The sequence below is a fragment of the Cololabis saira genome, chromosome 11, assembly GCF_033807715.1.
Source record: "Cololabis saira isolate AMF1-May2022 chromosome 11, fColSai1.1, whole genome shotgun sequence".
NCBI lineage: Eukaryota > Metazoa > Chordata > Actinopteri > Beloniformes > Belonidae > Cololabis > Cololabis saira.
The window spans coordinates 12,924,311-12,947,409 of NC_084597.1; the positions used below are offsets into that span (position 1 = coordinate 12,924,311).

General features: G+C 41.2%; 1 protein-coding gene across 6 annotated transcripts in view; it reads left to right on the forward strand.

Moving 5' to 3' along the window:
• ntng2b (netrin g2b) overlaps positions 1 to 23,099 on the forward strand; it is a 112,601-nt gene that overhangs the window by 83,785 nt on the left and 5,717 nt on the right. The window contains exons 7-14 of one of the 6 annotated variants that reach the window (XM_061733752.1): positions 8 to 3,046; positions 4,360 to 4,458; positions 6,348 to 6,461; positions 6,616 to 6,714; positions 6,826 to 6,915; positions 8,817 to 8,909; positions 11,282 to 11,356; positions 16,030 to 16,197. In XM_061733752.1, coding sequence (XP_061589736.1) covers positions 8 to 3,046; positions 4,360 to 4,458; positions 6,348 to 6,461; positions 6,616 to 6,714; positions 6,826 to 6,915; positions 8,817 to 8,909; positions 11,282 to 11,356; positions 16,030 to 16,197 — 3,777 coding nt within the window. Of the gene's footprint in view, positions 1 to 7; positions 3,047 to 4,359; positions 4,459 to 6,347; positions 6,482 to 6,615; positions 6,715 to 6,825; positions 6,916 to 8,816; positions 8,910 to 11,281; positions 11,357 to 16,029; positions 16,198 to 23,099 lie in introns of those variants that run through there. The other 5 variants (XM_061733754.1, XM_061733755.1, XM_061733756.1 and 2 more) reach the window with 5 other exon arrangements.

Sequence of the window (23,099 nt, forward strand, 5' to 3'; positions counted from 1 at the left end):
CTTTCAGTTTTCCACAAGTCTGAGGAACATGGACATGAGACTCATGCAAGCAAAGCAACAATACCATTTGAACATGGGCATGAGACTCATGCACATAAAGCAACTGTATCATCTGTACATGGACAAGAGAGTCATGGGCACGGAGCAACGGTATCATCTGAACAAGGACAAGAGAGCCATGGGCACGGAGCAACAGTACCCTCTGGACATGGACATGAGACTCATGGACACAAAGCAACGGTATCATCTGAACATGGACAAGAGAGTCATGGGCACGGAGCAACAGTACCCTCTGGACATGGACATGAGACTCATGGGCACAGAGCAGCGGTATCACCTGAGCAAGGACAAGAGAGCCATGGGCACGGAGCAACAGTACCCTCTGGACATGGACATGAGACTCATGGGCAAGGAGCAACAGTACCCTCTGGACATGGCCATGAGACTCATGGTCATAAAGCAACAGTACCCTCTGGACATGGACATGAGACTCATGGGCACGGAGCAACGGTATCATCTGAACATGGAAAAGAGAGTCATGGGCAAGGAGCAACAGTACCATCTGTACATGGACATGAGACTCATGGCCATGTACCATCTGTACATGGACATGAGACCCATGGGCACGGAGCAACAGTACCATCTGTACATGGACATGAGACTCATGGTCATGGAGCAACAGTACCATCTGGACATGGACATGAGACCCATGGTCATAAAGCAACAATACCATCTGGACATGAGACTCATGGGCACGGAGCAACAGTACCATCTGGACATGAGACTCATGGGCACGGAGCAACAGTACCATCTGGAAGTGAACATGAGACTCATGGGGACAGAGCAACAGTACCATCGGGACATGAGACTCATGGACACAAAGCAACAGTACCATCTGGACATGGAGATGAGACGCATGGGCAAGGAGCAACAGTACCATCTGGACATGGACATGAGACTCATGGGCAAGGAGCAACAGTACCATCTGGACATGGAGATGAGACGCATGGGCACGGAGCAACAGTACCATCTGAACATGGACATGAGACCCATGGTCATAAAGCAACAGTACCATCTGGACATGGACATGAAACTCATGAGCATGGAGCAACAGTACCATCTGGACATGGACATGAGACTCATGGGCAAGGAGCAACAGTACCATCTGGACATGAGACTCATGGACATGGAGCAACAGTACCATCTGGACATGGACATGAGACTCATGGTCAAGGAGCAACAGTACCATCTGGACATGGAGATGAGACTCATGGTCATAAAGCAACAGTACCATCTGGACATGGACATGAGACTCATGGACATGGAGCAACAGTACCATCTGGACATGGACATGAGACTCATGGTCAAGGAGCAACAGTACCATCTGGACATGGAGATGAGACTCATGGTCATAAAGCAACAGTACCATCTGGACACGGACATGAGACTCATGGGCAAGGAGCAACAGTACCATCTGGACACGGACATGAGACTCATGGACACGGAGCAGCAGTACCATCTGGACACGGACATGAGACTCATGGGCAAGGAGCAACAGTACCATCTGGACATGGACATGAGACCCATGGACACGGAGCAACAGTACCATCTGGACATGGACATGAGGCTCATGGGCAAGGAGCAACAGTACCATCTGGACATGGACATGAGGCTCATGGACACGGAGCAACAGTACCATCTGGACACGGACATGAGACTCATGGGCAAGGAGCAACAGTACCATCTGGACATGGACATGAGACCCATGGACACGGAGCAACAGTACCATCTGGACATGGACATGAGGCTCATGGGCAAGGAGCAACAGTACCATCTGGACATGGACATGAGGCTCATGGACACGGAGCAACAGTACCATCTGGACATGGACATGAGGCTCATGGGCAAGGAGCAACAGTACCATCTGGACATGGACATGAGACTCATGGACACGGAGCAACGGTACCATCTGGACATGGAGTTGAGACGCATGGGCACGGAGCAACAGTACCATCTGGACACGGACATGAGACTCATGGGCAAGGAGCAACAGTACCATCTGGACATGAGATTCATGGGCATGGTGCAGTACCATCTGGACATGGACATGAGACTCATGGACACGGAGCAACAGTACCATCTGGACATGGACATGAGACGCATGGGCACGGAGCAACAGTACCATCTGGACATGAGACTCATGGGCATGGTGCAGTACCATCTGGACACGGACATGAGACTCATGGTCAAGGAGCAACAGTACCATCTGGACATGGACATGAGACTCATGGTCATAAAGCAACAGTACCATCTGGACATGGACATGAGACTCATGGGCAAGGAGCAACAGTACCATCTGGGCATGAGACTCATGGGCAAGGAGAAACAGTACCATCTGGACATGAGACTCATGGGAAAGGAGCAACAGTACCATCTGGACATAAGACTCATGGGCAAGGAGCAACAGTACCATCTGGACATGGACATGAGGCTCATAGTCATAAAGCAACAGTACCATCTGGACATGGACATGAGACTCATGGGCACGGAGCAACAGTACCATTTGGACATGGACATGAGGCTCATGGTCATAAAGCAACAGTACCATCTGGACATGGACATGAGACTCATGGGCATGGAGCAACAGTACCATCTGGACATGGACATGAGACTCGTGGACACGGAGCCACAGTACCCTCTGGACATGGACATGAGACCCATGGTCATAAAGCAACAGTACCATCTGGACATGGACATGAGACTCATGGGCATGGAGCAACAGTACCATCTGGACATGGACATGAGACTCATGGACACGGAGCAACGGTACCATCTGGACATGGACATGAGACTCATGGTCATAAAGCAACAGTACCATCTGGACATGGACATGAGACCCATGGTCATAAAGCAACAGTACCATCTGGACATGGACATGAGACCCATGGTCATAAAGCAACGGTATCATCTGGACATGGACATGAGACTCATGGGCACGGAGCAACAGTACCATCTGGTCATGGACAGGAGGAGGCTGAGCAGAAAGGTATTATGTTTACAAGTAGGGACAGTAGTTCTTCCTAGAGTAGTTTTAGTGTAGATAAAAAGACGTTTAGAACTGATCCTACATAGGCTAGCATGCGTACTCCCTGGATGAAATCACCCAAATCTGCTTTGGTCCATTGATGTGGCTGACGTGTCATTTTTTGGGCTGTGTGAACAATTCCATTTTCTGTATGGAATTGTGTCACTTCAGCAACATTTCAGAATTGATGAGGCTTTTTACGTATTTTATGCTCTGAGTGTATTTCTCAATAGGCACACAGAGCACAAAGGACCTTTCCAGATTAAAAACAAAACTGGGTCTGTCACTTTCATTAACTGGAAAATGTTGTGAATTAAAGCAGTTTTGAGTGAAAATGGAAAATGTTTTTGTTTCAAAATACCAATTTATGTTAGCACCCGGGGCAACCAACCTACTTCACAATAAATTACTATTGTAAACCTTTGGCAAGAATCAAAACTGTTTTTGCACGTAAGTGTTTGTCTTATCGAAGTCCCTATAGGCAAACCAAAGTAATTGTAACATTGAAACTGTACAGAAAGTGCACAAAAAGGATTGTTTGTACAGTCTCCTTCTGATGGCTGTAATCTTGTCATGAGTCTGTATAAATCGGCCACTAAATTACGAGGAAACTACGGTCAATAGATGCAAAAGGAAAGTTCACGACCTCCGCTTCTAACACCTACCTACTTTGTTATAGATATCCAAGTACTGACCCAGTTCTATGAAACCAGAAGCTATGAATGCTCCTTATGTTGTCTATTGACAATAGTTTGTTCCATATTTGGTAATTTATTGTACATACTTCTAACAACTTACTCTCCTCAGCACCTTTCAATAGACCCAAGCTTGTTTTAACTCTGGGATGTACCCCTAACCCCAGAAGATGGCACGGATCAGTCAGCAACAATTGAGAGAAATAACAAGTCATTAGAGAGATGTTATCAATAACATCTTCCACTCTGCCTCAGTTAAATCTCCTGCTTAATCTTTGCTCTACAAATGTGATAATTTTTGTTGACACACCACACAGACTCAGACTGCATTGACATGAAAATCTGTTGCAGGATGTTGTAAAGATCTGATGCGATGTGAACCTTCACATCAGATATTTATCAAATCAGCCCTGCATCAAAAGTGGAAAATGTTGTCTGACTTATTTGGACTCACTTTGAATAATTGATGCTGTCCTGTAGATAGAGCTATAAAAAATAGAATAGAAAAATAAAAATTTGCACAACGATATGCATTTTATTAATTTTTTTGTTACATTCATGGCAATCGTGGCATATCAGACATCCACAAGTCTGATGAGCATGGACATGAGCATGGGCACAAAGCACCTCCTGGGCACCGTCAAGAGGAACACACACACAGCGGAGCTGAAAAGAAAGGTATGAGCTTTAGACATAGAGGTAGTGTTGTTCTTTTAGATTCCACATACTGAGATAATAGTCATGACTCACTGCAGAAACCTCTCCCGTACAACTGGGGTCATTTAGATGTTTTTTTTCCAGTAGTGGATTGTGTATGGGTTAACTTGAGCTTGAAAAGACAATTTCAGTTTCACATCAGTAGTATTTCTTTTATGATTAAAAACTGGATGACAAGGGATGTGAGGAAAGAGTAAATCAAAGTTAACTTAATTAGGTTTTTCTTTCTTGTTTTGTCGACAACCATCATGTTCAGTTCATGTCCCGTGAACCTGAGAAACACTTACATGGGTCTCATGGCCACAAAGGTTTTATCTGAGCGAGGAGAGGAGCTTTATACAGACAGAAACCCTGAAAGAGCAGGTTGTTGTTGTCTTAAATAACTCAGACTCAAACCAATAATGTGTAACAGCTATGTTGCCTATCCACAGTGCCAATTGTATTAGTTTCACAATAAAAGCTTTAAAATCGCAAAGATTTCTGTGCTTCAGATCATTACGTGCCTTAATTTGCATTTTAAAATCATAGCATCCCTGCAGTTTGCTGTACACGAAACTGTCACAAAAGCAACACTGCACAATAATAACAGTTTGAAAAAAAACCTATGAGAAGGTGGGAGGTATTGACAGATGGTATTACACGTTATCATCAAAGCATTTATCCGCCTTTATTGTGACACTGCCACATCGTTACTGCATATTTTCTTGTGAGACCAGGCTGGCAAAAGATCCTTGAACCTTAAAGGTCTAATATAACATAAAAGCTTATTTTTCAACCAAATCTTTACTCCTTTGTTTATAGCGGTCAGTTTAAGGGGTTGAAAATTCAGTATGATGTGAAGTTATGTGGAGATTAAAATGGGGACGCTGAAAAGTTCGACTCTGATCTCGATCTGTGATACCACGCTACTCTGAGAATGAGAAAATGAGAAATTTTCAGATCTTAGAAGGCCCAAACAAAGCCACAAAATTGTGTGTTTTACTTAGTAGCCACTTTAGACTCCCAAATTATCTCAAGCACAGAAACAGTAATATTGTTCATAGCGTGTCCCCATTAAATGTGGTCATTTTGCAGGGACAGCATGGTATTGCGGCGGTTAACAATGTCACCTCAAAGCAAGAAGCATGCCGGTTTGGAGCTCAGCTGAGTTGACATTGCCTGTACTCCCCGTGGACCCATGGTCTTCCTAGAGGTGCTCTGGTTTCCTCCTACTGTACAAAGGCATGCACTTCAGGCTGACTTGTAATTTTTAACTGGCTGCTGGGTGACAGCTGAGATAGGTTGTAGTCCTGCGTGACACTGAACAGAATCAAGTGGATTTGGATGATGGATGAAAGAATGGAAGCAAAGTCGTATATTCCTGTAGTGAGAGATACATGTACTGGGTTAACAGTAGCTGTGGATTGGAAGGTCATTTGAGGTGCATGCCACTGATAACCATTAGGTATCATCTCATCACAGGGAGGAGGAAGCATATAGAAAAAGAAACAAAAAGGAAAAGAACTTAGTCTCCATGTATTTGTGGCATCGCTTTGTTTAATGTAACTGAAACAGCATAAATATGCATTACGCAAACTTTCAGCACAAGTTAAACAGCAGAAACAGGACATATTTCTTACATATTTTTGCTTTTGCCTTTTTTGGCTCATGACAATTGTGATTATTCAGGCCAGCATGCACATGCCGACCAGGTACATGAGACACACAGCCATGAGACTAATCACGGGGAGGAAGGCAAAGGTGTATTAACAATGCCATTGATTTATGTACTGTAAATGCTTGCTGTGCAGTTCCCAAACTGTCGCAACAAACTAAACAAACGAGAACTGTGTTCGTGATAATTGTTTCAGCCTTGCACGGTTCTGAGGGACACGGTCGTGAGACTCATGGACACAAAGCAACATCAGGACACGGGCATGAAACAGACGAGGGGGGACATATGCACAGAGGTCCTGACAGGACAGGTACCCTTTCACATGTGTTGGTAGGAGAACTTTTATAGTTTTAGAGCAAAAATGTTCCAATTGAATCATACCTAGCAAACGCTCCCCTGCTTACTGGAAACAGCAGGAGTAAATCTGGATGCTTTTGTCTGATACTGATGAATTATTCTGTCAGTCTCACATCTGTACGAGGGACACATGCCCAGCCACAAAGCCACGGCTTCACATGGACACGGAGAGGAGGCGCCTCCTCACAGAAAACCTGACAGGACAGGTACTTTAGATACAGATGTAGTCATCTTTGTCTAATGTGTAATGACATAAATATAAAGTAGATTTTTATGTACATTTTTACCTGTCATTCTAATGACATTGCCTATTTCAGACCCTCACAAGTCTCACGGACATGTGCACGAGACCCATGGCCACATATCAACAATGTCCTCCGGGCATGGGACAGAAGGGCATGGCGCAGGTATCATAATAGTGGTAGAATGTTCTTTTTTTTATCAATTTGCTTTTTAATATAATATAATATAGCCTGGCCAGCCGTCATAACGTTTTTCGTTTTTTATGCAAAGAAGTAGTTTGGTTCCTCCAAATTCGACTATGGTTTCAGGGGACAACGGACAAACAATAAATTATCTCTTACCACCACTGGGTGGGCGTAAGTCATGTGCGGCCTGATCTGAGCCCTGATCTGAACTGAGCGGTCAACCGCCGTCACCTGATTAGTCAGGCAACAATTTGCATAAAATATGTATGGCGGAAAAAATTTGAGGAAATCAAAATTGTATTTGTTGGTCTGATGGATCATCAACGTTTGTACGTATAGCTTAAGACAGACCACAATTATTCCTTTTTTTTCTTTTCTTTTAAAATCAAACGTCAGTAACAGCAACAATATGTTTCAGATATAGTACAGATTATAATAACCAATTATAATGATCAAACTGTTTTTTTTTATGTAAAGCTGCATATTCTATTTATTTTCATATTTTTAAGCACTCAAGCACCTTTTTAAGTTAAGTTAAAATTTAGTTTTAGTTAAATTGAGTTAGGACGTTTTTAAACTGTATCATTATTTACTTTTTTTTTTTTTAACTTTTCTGAGCCAGAGGCAACGAAATTTCGTTCCCAGTGCACTGTGTTACATGTGTCCTGAAAATGACAAATAAAACCACGCCCACAACTAACTCCGCCGGCCGGAGCTTCCACCATTTTTTCGTAGCGGTGTATCGCGTCATTCAGGCAGCCAATCAGCACAGAGCCTCATTATCATAGCCCCGCCCACTCAGAATCCTGCATAGATAATGAGGTTAGAGAATGGGAAGATAAAGACATGGCTCAGAGGCTGAATTTCTAATTTATTTAGCAAAAGCAATCAAAAGCTTGTTTTTAAGACATTCAAGGCCTGTTTAAAATAGGTATTAGATGCCATAATAGGTCCCCTTTAGGTCTTGGCAATAGGCTCTGACCACAGGATGTAATGTCTTGCTTATGCTGTAAAATCTCAGACGGACATTCATAGACTATATGCCTAATGAATTGCTCTTCATATAACCTCACGGCAACGATAAATCAAGAGTTTACCTATATTTATTTTATTTTTGAAAGAAAAAAACCTGCGGGTCTGAACATCTGGAGGGCAGGGAAGCTGGGAGGAAAGGCAGCTACCTTAGATGTTGAGGTGGCAATCTTCTCAAGACACGTCATATTTCTGTTCGTTATGTCACCAATGATTGCAGATCATTCTCCCATATTTTTGAGGGACACTCACATGAGACTCATGGTCACAAAATTGCAATTTTATCTGAGGAGAAGGACCGTGCACACAGAAAAGCTGAGACTATAGGTATTTTTTATGAAGTTGTTTCAATGTTCTAGTGAATTTACAGCTGCTATAAAACAGCATATTACTTGTGATACAATAAAAAGTGCAGTAGACAAACTTTTACCACTTGGTAGTTTACAGTGAAAGTGGAAAATGTGTCTGAATGTACTCTTACTAAATGACGTTAACAAGCCTTAAGGCTGGTACCAAAACTAGTGCCATATTTATCTTTTTTTTTTTTTAATCTAAGATTGAGTGATACTGATAAGAGAGAGAGAAAATACATACACATGAAAATTGGGTTGACTATAAACAAAAGATTAATTTGATGCAGTAAAGACTGGTATTATCTTCAGAATTTAAATACCTTAATGACTGATGAATTAGTCAAATTATAGATCTGACATGGGTTTCGTACTGGTTTCTCACAAAACATTGCATATTGTTAATTTGATAGTCTTTTTCTAGTTTGGTAAAACCCCCCAAGGTAATCTGGGTTACTTAAACATGAATTGATTTTTTGAGTTGCTGCTTGTTCGTAGTGCACCATGTCACTGAAAACCATGAGACCCCAGAGTATGGTCGTTGGGACGACGAGGACGAAAAGATGGAGAGTGCAATAGGAAAGACGAAAGGTACAGTTTGAATGTGATACAACCGCCCAGTGATTCCTAACTGGTTCATCGAGATATCGTGATATCTGTCCTGGATCATATCTGAGACACAGGATGAGTAAATGGACAGAAATGCCTTAACATTTTACGTGAGTAGTGCAGAAGTCTCAAATTCATGTACATTGGGCATTATAGGGTTATAGGGTTAAATTCAAATCCTAACGGGATAAAGTCTCCACGGATCATTGTTTCCTGCGCATATTATAATGCATTATAACCCATTGCTTTGTTTAAAGGAAAATGTTAATGTCCATGTTTAAAAAAGCTTTTTCCCCCCTCAAATAATCCAAACCAAAGGCTCCCGTTTATTATTACTTCAGTTCATAACTTTCATGGACAGAATTTTTAGGCATAACTAAGAAGTGGAGGGCGTCCGGTTTCATCGAGTCATGACCTTCAGCTCTCACTGGATGGGTTCACAGCCAAGGGTGAGGTGGCAAAGATGAGAATCTGAGACCACGGTTCTCAGTCGGAAACGGACCTCTCCACCTTCGCCTCTCCAGGTTTGGAGCAAGGTGCTGCCTCAAGTGAGAGAGTCTAAGTACCTCAGCGTCTCATTTACAAGTGAGGCAAGAACAGTGCAAGAGCTCGGTAGATCGGTGCGACATCTACGCTAATGTAGACACTGTACCGGTCTGCTGTGTTGAGGAGAGAAAAAGCTGAGCCAAAAGCAATCCTTTGTTTACCAGTGATCGACTTTCCTACCTTTACCACGGCCAATAACTGTTGGAAGTGACCAAAAGATTTAGATCATGGAAACAAGCAGCTGAAGTTAGTTTTCTTTCTTCAGGATGGCTGGACACTCTCATAAAGAGAGTTTCCATTTTCTCCCCATAGAACAGGGGTCGGCAACCCGCGGCTCTAGAGCCGCATGCGGCTCCTTTGCGCCGCCCTAGTGGCTCCTGGAGCTTTTTCAAAAATGTTTGACCTTTTTTTTCCTTTTTTTCGTCTTTTTTTCTTTTGTTTTCCTTTTTTTCTTCACTTTTTTTCCTTTTTTCTTCTTTTTTTCTCGAAATTTTTTTCTTGGCATTCTGATTTTTTTCTCAATATTTCAACTTTTTTCTTGAAATTTTGACTTTTTTCTCGACATTTCGACTTTTTTGTCGAAATTTCGACTTTTCTTGACATTTCACATTTTTCGCGACATTTCAACTTTTTTCTTGACATTTCAACTTTTTTCTCAACATTTCGACTTTTTTCACCAAATTTTGACTTTTTTCTCGACATTTACGCCTTTTTTCTCAAATTTTCGACTTTCTTCTCGACATTTACGCCTTTTTTCTCGACATTTCAACCTTTTTCTCAAAATTTTGACTTTTTTCATGAAATTTTGACTTTTTTCTCGACATTTCCGCCTTTTTTCTCGAAATTTTGACTTTTTTCCCGACATTTCGACTTTTTTCTCAAAGTGCATAATGAAAATAAATCTCCCCCCAGTTCTAACTAATATAGAAACATGCAGCATGTGTTGTCTTCATTCTAAGGCTTATACAAGACTTTTCATTTTTTGTGGCTCCAGACATATTTGTTTTTTGTGCTTTTGGTCCAATACGGCTCTTTCATTATGTTGGGTTGCCGACCCCTGCCATAGAAGGAGAAGATGCTCCTCCACATGAGTTAGTTGTGGTGGTTTAAATCTCTGGTCAGGACGCTCCCTGTACACTTCCCTGCGAAGGTGTTTCAAGCAGCTTCAAGGTGGACACCAGGACATGTTGGAGAGATCACGTCTCTTGGTTGGCTTGGGTACTTCCTTGGAAGAGATGGAGGATGTGGGAAGAAGACGGAAGATGGATGGATGGATGGATGGATGGATGGATGGATGGATGGATGGATGGATGGATGGATGGATGGATGGATGGATGGATGGATGGATGGATGGATGGATGGATGGATGGATGGATGGATGGATGGATGGATGGATGGATGGATGGATGGATGGATGGATGGATGGAATCCAAGCCAAAGTGGAAGACCACCAAGACTAACTACCTAATAAGTAGTAACATCTGGTTTGGTTTAGTTATACTGAGAGCTGCACAACTTTACTGTTTGAATACAAAATCTCTAAATCTAAGCAAACCTTTCGAATCACTCCAACCAGTTAAGAACCACTGCAGTAGTTCAAGATTTTGTCGGCTTTATAGAGCAAAGCAAACCTGTTTTCTCTAGTGGGAATCCCTATAGCCTCATCTATTAGACCCTTCTGTAGGACTGACGTTGACCCCTAGAGCATGCTGAATCCCGGCTGTGTGATTTTATAGAGCTCTAGGACACAGTAGCATAGTGAATGACATGGGCACCAGTCTTAAACAAAGATTCCTTCATCCCTCAAGGACTTCTGAAGCTTTTGATCTCAGGAGAGCCCCAGGCGAAAGAGTTGTTTGGGATCGTATACTATGATTTCAAAGGTAAGAGCATGTGGTCTGAAGAGCAAGTGAGGACACTTGATCTTGATTTAATCCTCTGGATTGTTTCTGTTGTGGTCCTAAACTCTGGATGGATCCATTTGAGTAAAAGAACTGTGGAAAAATTCCCTCCATTGTGTGTTTTATGTTTTTCATTTTGCTCATTCTCCCCTGTGCGTCTGTCTCACTCCGTGGTTGTGTTTGCTTTACCTACATGATCAAGGTAAGAACATGCACTTTACATTCATACTGAACCGTCTAACATTTACCCTCATCTATATCTGTTTCACCACTGTGGAAGGATCCTTTTCAGAATAAAATACAAACATTACCTTAAACCCCAGTGCTCGATGAAGGCATTTCCTCACTGTCTCCCAATATGACCGTCTTTTACTGATAACTATTCACAACTGATGAATACCAATAAAGGACCATCTTGACTCTGAACGCTAATTTGTGGAACAATGTCCCATTGCCTCACTAGCCAGTGAAGTAATTGGCCATTTATATTTAATTAGGCAGTTCTTCCCACTGCTAACGTGGTTCTCTCAGTGCTGAGAGAGGCACTTTATGGTGCTCCTCTCGCTGGCTTCCTTTAAACCAGCTCATTAATATTTCAGCTGGAATCATCAACCAAACAATAATAAAATAATAATGTGACGGCTGATTAAACAGCTAAACTCCTTTTTAATGTGCATTTAAATGTGTATTTGCATAAACATGCCTGGTAAATGCCTCTTTACAGGACAGTGATGCCTTGCAGCGCACTGTTGCAGCCAACTTCTAAAGCTTAATAAAACCTTAATTAGGAACCAGCCTCAGCCAAAATAATCAGGGGGCGACTGTGGAGAAACACCCCTCCACCTCTCATTGCACCCCACTGCACAATGCAGAACCAGCAGCTAATATCAAGGCTTTCATTTTTTTTCCCCTGTGGGGAAAAAATTACACACAAGTCTCACTCCATTCTCCATTTCTCTTTTCTTTTTGCTTTGTTTCAGGGTGTGAAATTTGGCATAAGTCTTCATTTATCAAGCATGTGGACTAAAAACTGAAATCAGCACCTCTAAACATTTCATGAATTACAAAGAGAGAATTTAATTAAGATCTCTGACTGTGCAGCATTAAAGAGACAATTTTAAAGCACAGAATCAAGGTGAAAAATGGTTACAAAAGGATTTTTGTTTGAAAATAAATGTTGAAGCAGGATAATTCTTAGAACACATACAAACACTTTTTTTGGGTTACACAATAGTGAACATTAAAATAGTTTACCAAGGGAGGCTTTTTAGGGGAATTTCAATAAATAACTATGAATCTGCTGGTTAAAAAAAAACTAAATGAAATAATAATGTTTTTATTATTGACCTTTATTATGCTCTCAATCACTGTTTTTCAAAAGCACTTCTTCAATCTGGTTATCAGCTACATTTGTAGCATCTGCACAAGAAACTCTGCTGAGAGTCTCCAAACGGGTTTTAGTGCAAGTTACAAGCAAACTGATTCTGTGTCCTGCAGCTTGTGTCAGATTCTGACTGTTGAAGGTATTCCAGCAAGCATCACCTTTCTCTCTTTATCACTAGCTCAGGCCATCAAATATCGGTGTCTTTTCTAACATAAACCAAAATAATGTACAAGTCATGACCAATCAAAGGCTAAGTGGGAGTCAGGGAGTGCATCTCTTAATACTGCTCATTACTTCTCGAGAACATCATCACAGGGAAATTTGTTCAGAGCATGTCGAATTAAATGCAATCCAATTCAACTGAGTGAACTCAAATTAATTTGATTAAAAGTGCATCCTAAAGGAAACCATCAAATTGCATATAATCTTACTTTGTTTCAATCCACTTAATTTTAATTAATAGTAGTAATAAAAATACATTGTATTTTATGTGCCTTTCAAGATACCCAAGGTTACCATACCAGAAAACACAACAACAATCACACAGGGCGATGCAACATAAAACCTCAAAAACACTAAAACATTGACAAGAAACTAAAAAAGAATAAGCTATTTTACAAAGATAAGTCTTCAGTGGGGATTTACAATGGTGAAAAGAGTCATTATTGCATATGTGACGAGGGGCAGAGCAGCTAAAGGATCTGGAGGCCATGGTGACCATACAGAACTGCAAGCTGGATGGAGGACAATGACAGTGGCAAGGAAAAACTCCCCTTTAGGAGGAAAGAAACCTTGAGCCTGGAGGCCACCTGGGCAAAGCAGGAAAAGAGAGATCAATCAGAAAAATCTGATAGCTGGAAGTTTTGCTTCCTATTCTACTTTTGGAAACTCAGGGAACCACAAACAAGCCAGCTCAGTTAGTATAATATGAAACTATGGGGGGTTTTTTTTAAGATGCTGTGGAGCCTGGCCCTTAAGGGCTTTCATATAATGAGGAGAATTTCTCATTTTATCCTGAATTTGCCTGGGAGTCATTGATGAAACATGATATCTACTGCTAATTCGCTCAAAACCCGTGCTACGGCACCAGCTGAAGTGGAATAATAAAGAATTACAGAAATATAATCTTGAAATAACAAACGCGTGGAGAAGTTTTTTAGCATCACTCAAAGATAAAAATGTTCCAAATGTAGACAATATTACATAGTTGAAAGAAGGCATCCCTAAAAATATATTTAATGAGTGAATTAAAAGGACAATAGTGGTCACAATTAAATATATACTTGCAGTAGTACTTAATACAAGTGAAAAAGCATCCACACTTCCTATATGGTTAGAGTCTATTCCAAAAGCGCATATGTTTAATGGCATGAAATTTAATGGCAGGAAATTAATTGCGCCATTAAAACCAAATGGATATTGATCAGTATGAACTGCACAACAGAAATGTGTGCCATGCTGTCTAATCATATTTCTTAACAGAAGAAAATATAAAGTGCTTAGTGGCCCAAATACAGTACCCTGGAGAACACCACGAGTCGCACTACCTGTAATCACACAGTCACATGAATAGACCCTTTTTGTGTTTGTAAACAATGATGACGTAAACCGGCAACAGAAGTATGGTGGAGATAAACAGCTTGTCAAGCTATGCAGGGGGGTTATCAACTAAAGATCACAAACGTTATCTTAACAAGTTGACTTTTGACAAATGCCGTCCGACTTCTAGATCCGTGTTCTATTAATGAGTGGGTTCAAGACGTTAACAAGTGGCCATACAGATATACAGATATATACAGATATATATACCTTTATCTGAGAAACCGAGTGTGTAATCCAGAGAGAAATTACAATATGTATGTATATATATATATATACTGTATATATATATATATATATATATATATATATATATATATATACACATATATATACACATATATATATGTGTATATGAAGAAATAGTTTTTTGATAGTTCCTACAATTTGATATATTGGAGCTACAAAAAGAGCATCGAGCTCTCAGGCCAGCTTGAAATAGCCTGGACATGAATGCACTATAAAAAGGTAAATTCAACTCATTATTTCTTCAAGTGTATGTTAAAAGCAAATCATTCCCTGGGTCCCACAATGCATAGGCATCGTAATATAAATGTTATATCATATAAGTTTACCTTCAGAGTTTGCTAATAAAATAATAAAATAATAGAGACAATGCATCACCAGGTGCTCCTACCTTTTCACCAGAAAGGGTGGGGCTTCTCTGGCTGGACGTAGCGCGTGGAAGGATCACGTTATTCCGGCCAGATCCTCCCTGTAATGATTTATAATCATTGACGAGTCTCCAATCTTTGCAAAACTTGTTTATTTAGCACAACTGCAGCAGACATTAGTTAGTTAGTTAGTTACTCTCACTCCATGACGGTTTATCCTGACGTCACACTTGCCGTAGTGCTGTAAAACTGTCGTAAACATAAACACTCATGACACTCCCCACCCCATCTGGGGCCCCGGCTGGCCAGAGGGGCATGTATAGCCCAGGACTGCTGCATGTTTTTGTGAGGGTAGCTCACATTAGCTGCCCAAGGGAACACAGGGAGACGCTTCACCTCTTGAATGCTTCGTTGAACAGAAGACACAGTGTCACCTGCATTGGTCGTCTCTTTGCAGGCCTGCGCCTCACCGGTCATAGCCGTAGCCTAACAGGACAAAGGAAAATATTTTTTCTTTGCTCTGCTTCAGTTCTTTTAAGGGCAGTGTTGCATGAGCTTAAGCAGAGTCACATATATTTCGTATTTTCAGAAGTAAGCACTGTAACTTATCATCTACTCAAGGGGTGATGTAATTAAATTCCCAGACACAATTAACATGCCGCCGATCACACACTTGCACATATACGCTCAAACACACATGCACATACACACTCACAGGATGGAGAAATTCCCATCAGCAATCATTGCAAAGCAGACTCAGCAAACCTGCGAGTGTAGTAATGGAGAGGGAGTGGTCTGCCTTTATTGAACCACTCCTGAGTGACAGAGGCGCCTCATAAAACACACACAGAATCATTCACTCTTTTTACCGACATATAAAAACCTACATATAAACCTTTCCGACATTTCTGTTACTACAGACCATTTCCTACTGTCAACCAACAATCCTATGAACATAGCACACTCCTATCTATGTTTTTTCTTGACCGAAATTCCTATGTCAGCTTATTAGTACAACAAAATGACTGAAATACTGTATATGTCTTTTTTTCTTGTAGACTGTGAGTGCTATGGCCACTCCAACCGCTGCAGCTACATCGACTACCTGAACATTGTGACGTGCGTCAGCTGCAAACACAATACCAGAGGCCAGAACTGCCAGCACTGCAGACTCGGATACTTCCGCAACGCCTCTGCTGAACTGGATGACGAGAACGTTTGCATCGGTCAGTCTGCTGGGAGCCAGTGAGAGCATGTGGATGTGGAGGATGTGTGCGTTAGAGCTGCTTTTAAAATTAAGGCAACTGCTGGGATGTGCTTTTAAACTCATAATTACCAGATCAAGATGGTGCAGCAGAGAAATCTTTAAACTTTGCTTTTTATTCAGGGGTTATAAACTATAGGGACCACAAAATGATTGTGCAAACTTTAAATTACTTTAATTAATATTTCTATCATCTAGCACTGTGCCATATTCCACTGCATATTTAACTTTTAATTTACAAAATTATGAAGCTAAAGAACGAATCCTCCTCTTGAACAAACTGTGCAATCTTTTTTTTTTTTTTTTTGTTATCAGCTTCTAGCTCACAATGTAAGATAGTGAGGAAGTTACGTTCTTTGAGGTTTAGAACTTTGTATGACCATTATGGTAAACACTCAGGGGTTTTACAAAAACAAATAAAAAAAGAGAGAAACTAATGAAGATAACCATAATGACACTGGCCCATCGGCGTCGCCAGACAGATTTTACTGGGGCACGTGCCCCAGTATTGATCTGCAGTGCCCCAGTAAAAATTTCACCAGTAATAAATTAATTTCGGAGTTTTAACTCCACATAGCATACACCAGTGTTGTGCATGAACGCGTTCATTTGAACACGTTCATTTCTGTGAGAACGTTGAACTGAACGCAACATATTTACACATAAAGAACTTGAATGTGAACTTGTTCATTCTGCAGATCATGAACTGGAATTTGAACTGTTCAGATTATGTGAGTTGCAGCTTCACTGTTTAGGTCCAATTATTACGGAATTCCTTCTCATTTCACCAGCGGGCGGCGCGCACATTTAAAATGCTCGACGAGCCCGGTGCAGTCTTTACGAATGTAGGCTGATTTATGGTTCCGCGTTACACCAACGCGGACCTACGGCGTAGGGTACGCGGCGTGCGGACCGTATGGTTCGCGTCGCCGCGTACCTTACGCCGTAGTCTTCGCCGTCGATTTAACGCGGAACCATAAATCAGCCTTGACAGGTGAAGAGAGACGTTGCAGACGCAGCGTCAGCGAGATGTCAGATGATGATCCGTTTATCATTATCTGCGGGAATTTTACACATCGTCTCCCAAAGAGTCTGACGGTAGGAAACTAACCTTTCTGTGCAAATGATGTCCACCTGCGCTGAGAAAACAAGTCTGAACGTCTGCCTCGTCAACTTCAAATTTGAAACGTCATGTGGAGTTAAAGCATCCGTCCAGTGGGAGAAAATATCTGCGAGTCCTTAACAATCAAAAAAGTTCCCAGAAAGACCAAGAGGTCTGATTTCCCAGTAACAGGTAGACAAATTGATAATGCACTACAATGTTTGAGATTTACAGCCTCTGAATAAAGTTGAAACGCCACTAGGACAATACATGATTGTATTCAGCAGGGGTCTCCAACATGTTTTACATGTTTCCTTGCATCATCACACCTGATTCTAATTAATGGTCCTAATTAACTTGTCATCAAGGTCTTGACACTTCTGTTGATGACACAGCCACTTGTATCACGGTGTGCTGAAGCAGGGAAACATCTAAAACATGCAGGACAGGGGCCCACGAGGACCAGGGTTGGGAAACACTGATTTAAAGCACCATTCCAGCCTTTTTATTATAAATAAGTGCTAAAAAAAAATTTTTAGCACATGAATTCTCTGTGCCCCAGCTGTGCCCCAGTACAGTCTTAAGTCCAGTGACGCCCCTGCACTGGCCGGGTTTCCCAGATCAGTTAAGAAGCTCTTAACAGCAAAAGGTTTCTTTCAAACCTTCTTAAGAGCCTTTCTTAAATCCTTAAGAAGGGTCAGATCTGGGAAACCCGGCCAGTGAGCAGAAGTAGATGAAGGATTCAGATTCTTTAATTAAGACAACAAGATCGCAGTCTGAGTAATCAATGCAAGTAAAGCGCTGCATTCAAATATTTACTGAAACTCACTAAATATTACCAGGAAAATGTAATCAAAGTCAACATACAGAAATACCATTGTGGGGCGCAGGTCGTCAGCATCAGCTCCTATTGTAGGATTCAACAAAGTGTCCCTCTAGTGGGAGAAAGTGTTATTACAAGATGTGCCAAATCAGTACAGCAGAACTATATGCCCCCATGTGGTCAGAGGTCGTACTGAAGCAAAGGGGGGCTTTAACGTTGAGGCAGTTACTCAACAAAGAAATTCTCTGTTTTATGTGTTTTTCAAATGTAATCATTTCTGCATCAATGTATATGTTGCATTTCAGTGCTTTAAATGTTACAAGGCTAAACTAAACAACACTAATGGGGTTTACGCGGCACTCTCATGATCTAATAAGATAAGAAAGAAACATTTCTTTAGCCATTTAACTAATGTTTCCAGCTTTATGACAGCATATTTCCAACTTTAAATATTTGATTCATTTTGTAAGAAAAGTTAAATTTTAAAATTATTACATTCAAAGACAAAGTTTTGCATGAAATCGTAAGTTACAAAAACTATCTGGTAAATGTTAACAAGCAGGAAAAGTTTTCCCTAAACATTGCACAAAATGAAAAGTTGAGTTCAAGAACCTCAAATGGGTCACCATTAGATAAATGTTACAGACAAAACTTACACAGGATATCGTAAAAGTGGACGTGGCACACTTTCTTGTTTTTGGATTTACATAAAGAAAAAAATATTTTCTAACCATAGACAGTGTCATAAACTCAGATAAAAAGAGATGTACAAAGTGATGTTGATGTTGTGATGTTGTTATTTATGTGCAAAATAAGCACAGTGTATCTAGAACTCAATGGTGCAAGACTTTATTTCAGGACTATATCTTAAGGCATCAACGCAGCAAAGAAGGAGTGATCAGCTCCTGTTTCTGTATATCTCCTGTTTTGTTTCCTTGAAGGATTTGAAGATCTATTTATTTGGTTGTGAGGACAAAACTAACAAACTTCAAGGTTTAGCTTTTATTGACTTTAATGCTCTGGATCCGATTCCGACTCAAACGTTTAAGGCTGGATATTTGGACTTATTATTCTTAAAAAATTATATCTGATCCCTCAAAGGTTTGTTTATCGTGGCTTGGTTTGTTCAAGGTATATAATCCGATTCCGTTCTATTCTTGTTTCTGCTATTAAGGATGAAACGACGCTCAAAAGCGTCATCTCTGCTTTTTGGGGGTCTTTTCCCTTTCAGCTTGCTCAAAAGCAATTGCAGCAATGTGTTCACGTAACTGCCACAACCTATAATTTTCCATAGTCTGGAGATCAAAACTAGGTGTTTTTTAGGACTACTGCTCTGCTGGCCTGAAGCGAACTGGACGAGAATATGAATTTAAAAAGTCCTACACTGCTCATTCACTCCAACAGCCTTAGGTACCCTTTAAGCACAAAGGCAACACTTTAAACCTTCATAAAGTCCAATTTGATGAAGCACAGAACCAGAACAATGAAAAATAGGACTTTTTATCTGCTTTCTGGATACTGCTTTATGTACAGTGAGTGTTTATTTGCTTTCGCAGAGTATTTACCCTCTTTCATTGAGCATATGTCCTGTTCTGAGGTCACCCTCTTTGCATCGCCATGGAGCTAAAAATCTGGTGTCGATTGGATCCATCTGTAGGTGGACTGCAGGGGGTTGGAGGGTAAACTCGCCGCCGTCAGGGAACATACAGGGCCAGGCCTTGGAGTCAGCACAAATAAAGCCCCATTAGCTCATCTGCCAACACACTGGCACAAAAAGTGCAAAAGCATCTCCAGAGCAAGACAGATATTTCTTGCAACTTTGCATTCTGAACACACAGCAGGTCACATACAATCCCAGTATTAATGTGAATGACCCACAAGCACGACCGCCACCCAGCAGTAATGGGGTTGTTTTAATTTGGGTCTTCATATAAATGTGTCATTGTCAGCTTAATCGTACGGCCTGAGCTTTGCAATGCATCAAGTCGTGAGCTAAAGTTAGTTTTGGGGATATACAGTGTGTTTTTCAAAAGGTAATCACTAGCAGAAATAAAGTTGTTATTTATATATAAAAAGCTTTTTTAAACTTGGACATTAAAATTTACTCTTAAGCACTGCAAAGGGTTATATTATATATATATATATATATATATATATATATATATATATATATATATATACATATATATATATATATATATATATATATATATATATATACCGTAGATGACCAAATAGTCGCCCGCGCGCAAATACGCGCCTGTGCTCTAATAGCCGCCGGGGGTCCGAGCCCATTTGGCATAATAAACGCCGGTTCAATTAAACGGCCGGGCGACTACCGGTAATAACCTGGTAATAACACTGTATTTGCATTGTATTGTGTACAGTATCGTTCATACTGCTCTGATCAGCTCCGTGTGTCGCCGTTACACAGACAAACTGTCTTTGTATATCAGAACATGAAAAAAAAAAACGCTCCACCCATAACCGCTCAGCGCTCCAGTAACACCGCACCCCGCTCCGCTCCAAAAATGTTTGCATGCATATAAAATGCACATGTTTACCAGAAGTCTGTGTACTGGAACTCGAAGCCGGTTTTGGGGTAGGGGTGGGCTGTTCCCACACCCAAACCTGCATCCTGCCCACCTGATCAAAGTCATGGGGATTCTTTATTATTTATAATTTTATTTTTTTATATATTAAAATCCCAAAATATCTGTACCGTTTCTGATTGGGTGTGTGCAGCGAATCATTTTTAGACACAACAAAGAACGCGTACCGCAAAAGTTGTGTCTCAGCGGAGGAACCCGGCGTCCCAGCAAAATGAGAAGAGAAAAAAGAGGTTTTCTGAATAGCAGTCAGCGCACACACTTAAGGCTGATTTATGGTTCCGCGTTACACCAACGCAGAGCCTACGGTGCAGGGTACGCCGTAAGGCTGATTTATGGTTCCGCGTTACACCAACGCAGAGCCTACGGTGCAGAATACGCCGTAAGGCTGATTTATGGTTCCGCGTTACACCAACGCAGAGCCTACGGCGTAGGGTACGCGGCGACCCGCTCCGTACGTGGAAATGCGCTCTTTTTTTGCTATTAAAACATGATTTGTAATGTGAATTTGCAACACTTTAAACTACAAATAATAGTTTTTGACGTGACATCAGAGATTGCGCATGCTCTCTGTGAAAGGATGAGTCCAATCGGGTCGTAGCTGCTTCAACTGTGATTCCTTCACAAGGAGCGACCAGGATTTCAAACACGCTTGATTTTGTTGCGACCTCACGATTCGTGATCGGGAGCTCGTCGTGAGGTGTTGTGTTGTGTACAGTGTGTACAATTTTAGTTCCAGTGGTACTATGGTGATCTCATATGTTCTTTGTAAGTAATGGTCTGGTGCTGCTCATTGCAAAAATAAATTGTAGCCTGGTGCAAATACCCGCCTGGTTCTTATAAACGCCTGGGGTCCAAGTGGATTTAGCATATTAAACGCCCGGGCTACTAAATGGTCATCTACGGTATATATATATATATATATACTGTATATATATACAGTGCTTTCTGATTCAACTGTATCAAAATTCTTTGAAGTTGCAGTCCCCAAAATCCATCTAGCTAGAAAATCCCAACCTTCCCAACCTCTCTGCTGGACTTTACAACTGTTTCCCTCCCCATGCTGTCAAGGAGTGCCCCATGCTCACCAGAGCGCGTGCATCTGAACTGTAGCATGCAAAAACGATCAAGTTACGTGACTACGGAAACCCAAGGCATTCAAGAAATGGATAAATTAAAGGAGCATGAGGCAGGATTGAGGCAGGATTTATGAAAAGAAATTGTATACGTTTTAAGTTTTCTAGTAATAATGTCAGATGAAGCGTTCCAAACCCAAAAGAATGAGCCCTCTAGTGTATCTCTCCGTTGCCTTGAACAGGCTGTGTGCTGCAAAATGTGCTGCAATTCGGGACCCGAATTTCCCGCGCTGTCCTGTGGATGTGACGTCAAATGACGCTGCATGCACGTTCTCCCCGTTCTCCCGTGCCGGCTTCGCTTTTGGCTGCAGTACCCCCGACGGCCGTCGTGGCGAAGGTGGCGCTAGAGAGTCTCATTTCTTAAAAGGAGCTTCATGCTCCTTTAAGGTAAATAAGTTTGATAGAAGAAGTGAAGTTAGAAGTGGCGAAGTGGCGAAGTGGAGAAGTGACGTGCAAATGTTCACTAGAAGTATAGAGCTAAGGTGGTGTTGAGGTTGTGTGGAGCGTGAGGGACTGCGAACATGCCCCCTTGCTGTGATTGGAGGAGTTACGATGGGAGCGATGGAAACTTGTAAACTACATTACAAGCTGCAAAAGGAGCAAATGTATTTCTCAAATTGCTTAATTTATGTGGTTATTTCAGAAAATAGTACAAAAATATACTGACCAACTGCAACTTTAATTTCTAATCCAAGGCAGCTCAGTCTTTTAGAATACCGTTTATTCTGAAGAAAATCAAAAAGAGCCACATCTCGTTCTGTTTTGTTTTTTTAACACGACATTCATTGCATCTGCCTCTGGATTTTGATGTCACATGATCAAAAGCACTTGCTGTACTCTGCAGCAGGATTGGTTTTCCAAAACAACACCTAGGATATTCAGCACCGTCTGACATGAAAGGACATCTGTCATTTTATTTTTCCGCTCTAGCTTGGAAGGAGGTAAGAGGAGCCTCTTCAAGGCTGTAACTTAGGTGCCATTTCCAGGAAACACATGCCAGAGGATTTATTGAAAGAAGTAATTCAACTTCGAGAGAACCTTGAAATAGTTTTTGTTAGTGGTGCTCCAGAGATTAAAGAGGAACTTGGGTATAAAATGCTAGATGAAACGTCTTTAATCAGTTATTTTTAGTCCAGAAAGTATTACATTTGTTACATTAGAGTTAAGTAATGCATAACAGCTCAGGCTAGGACT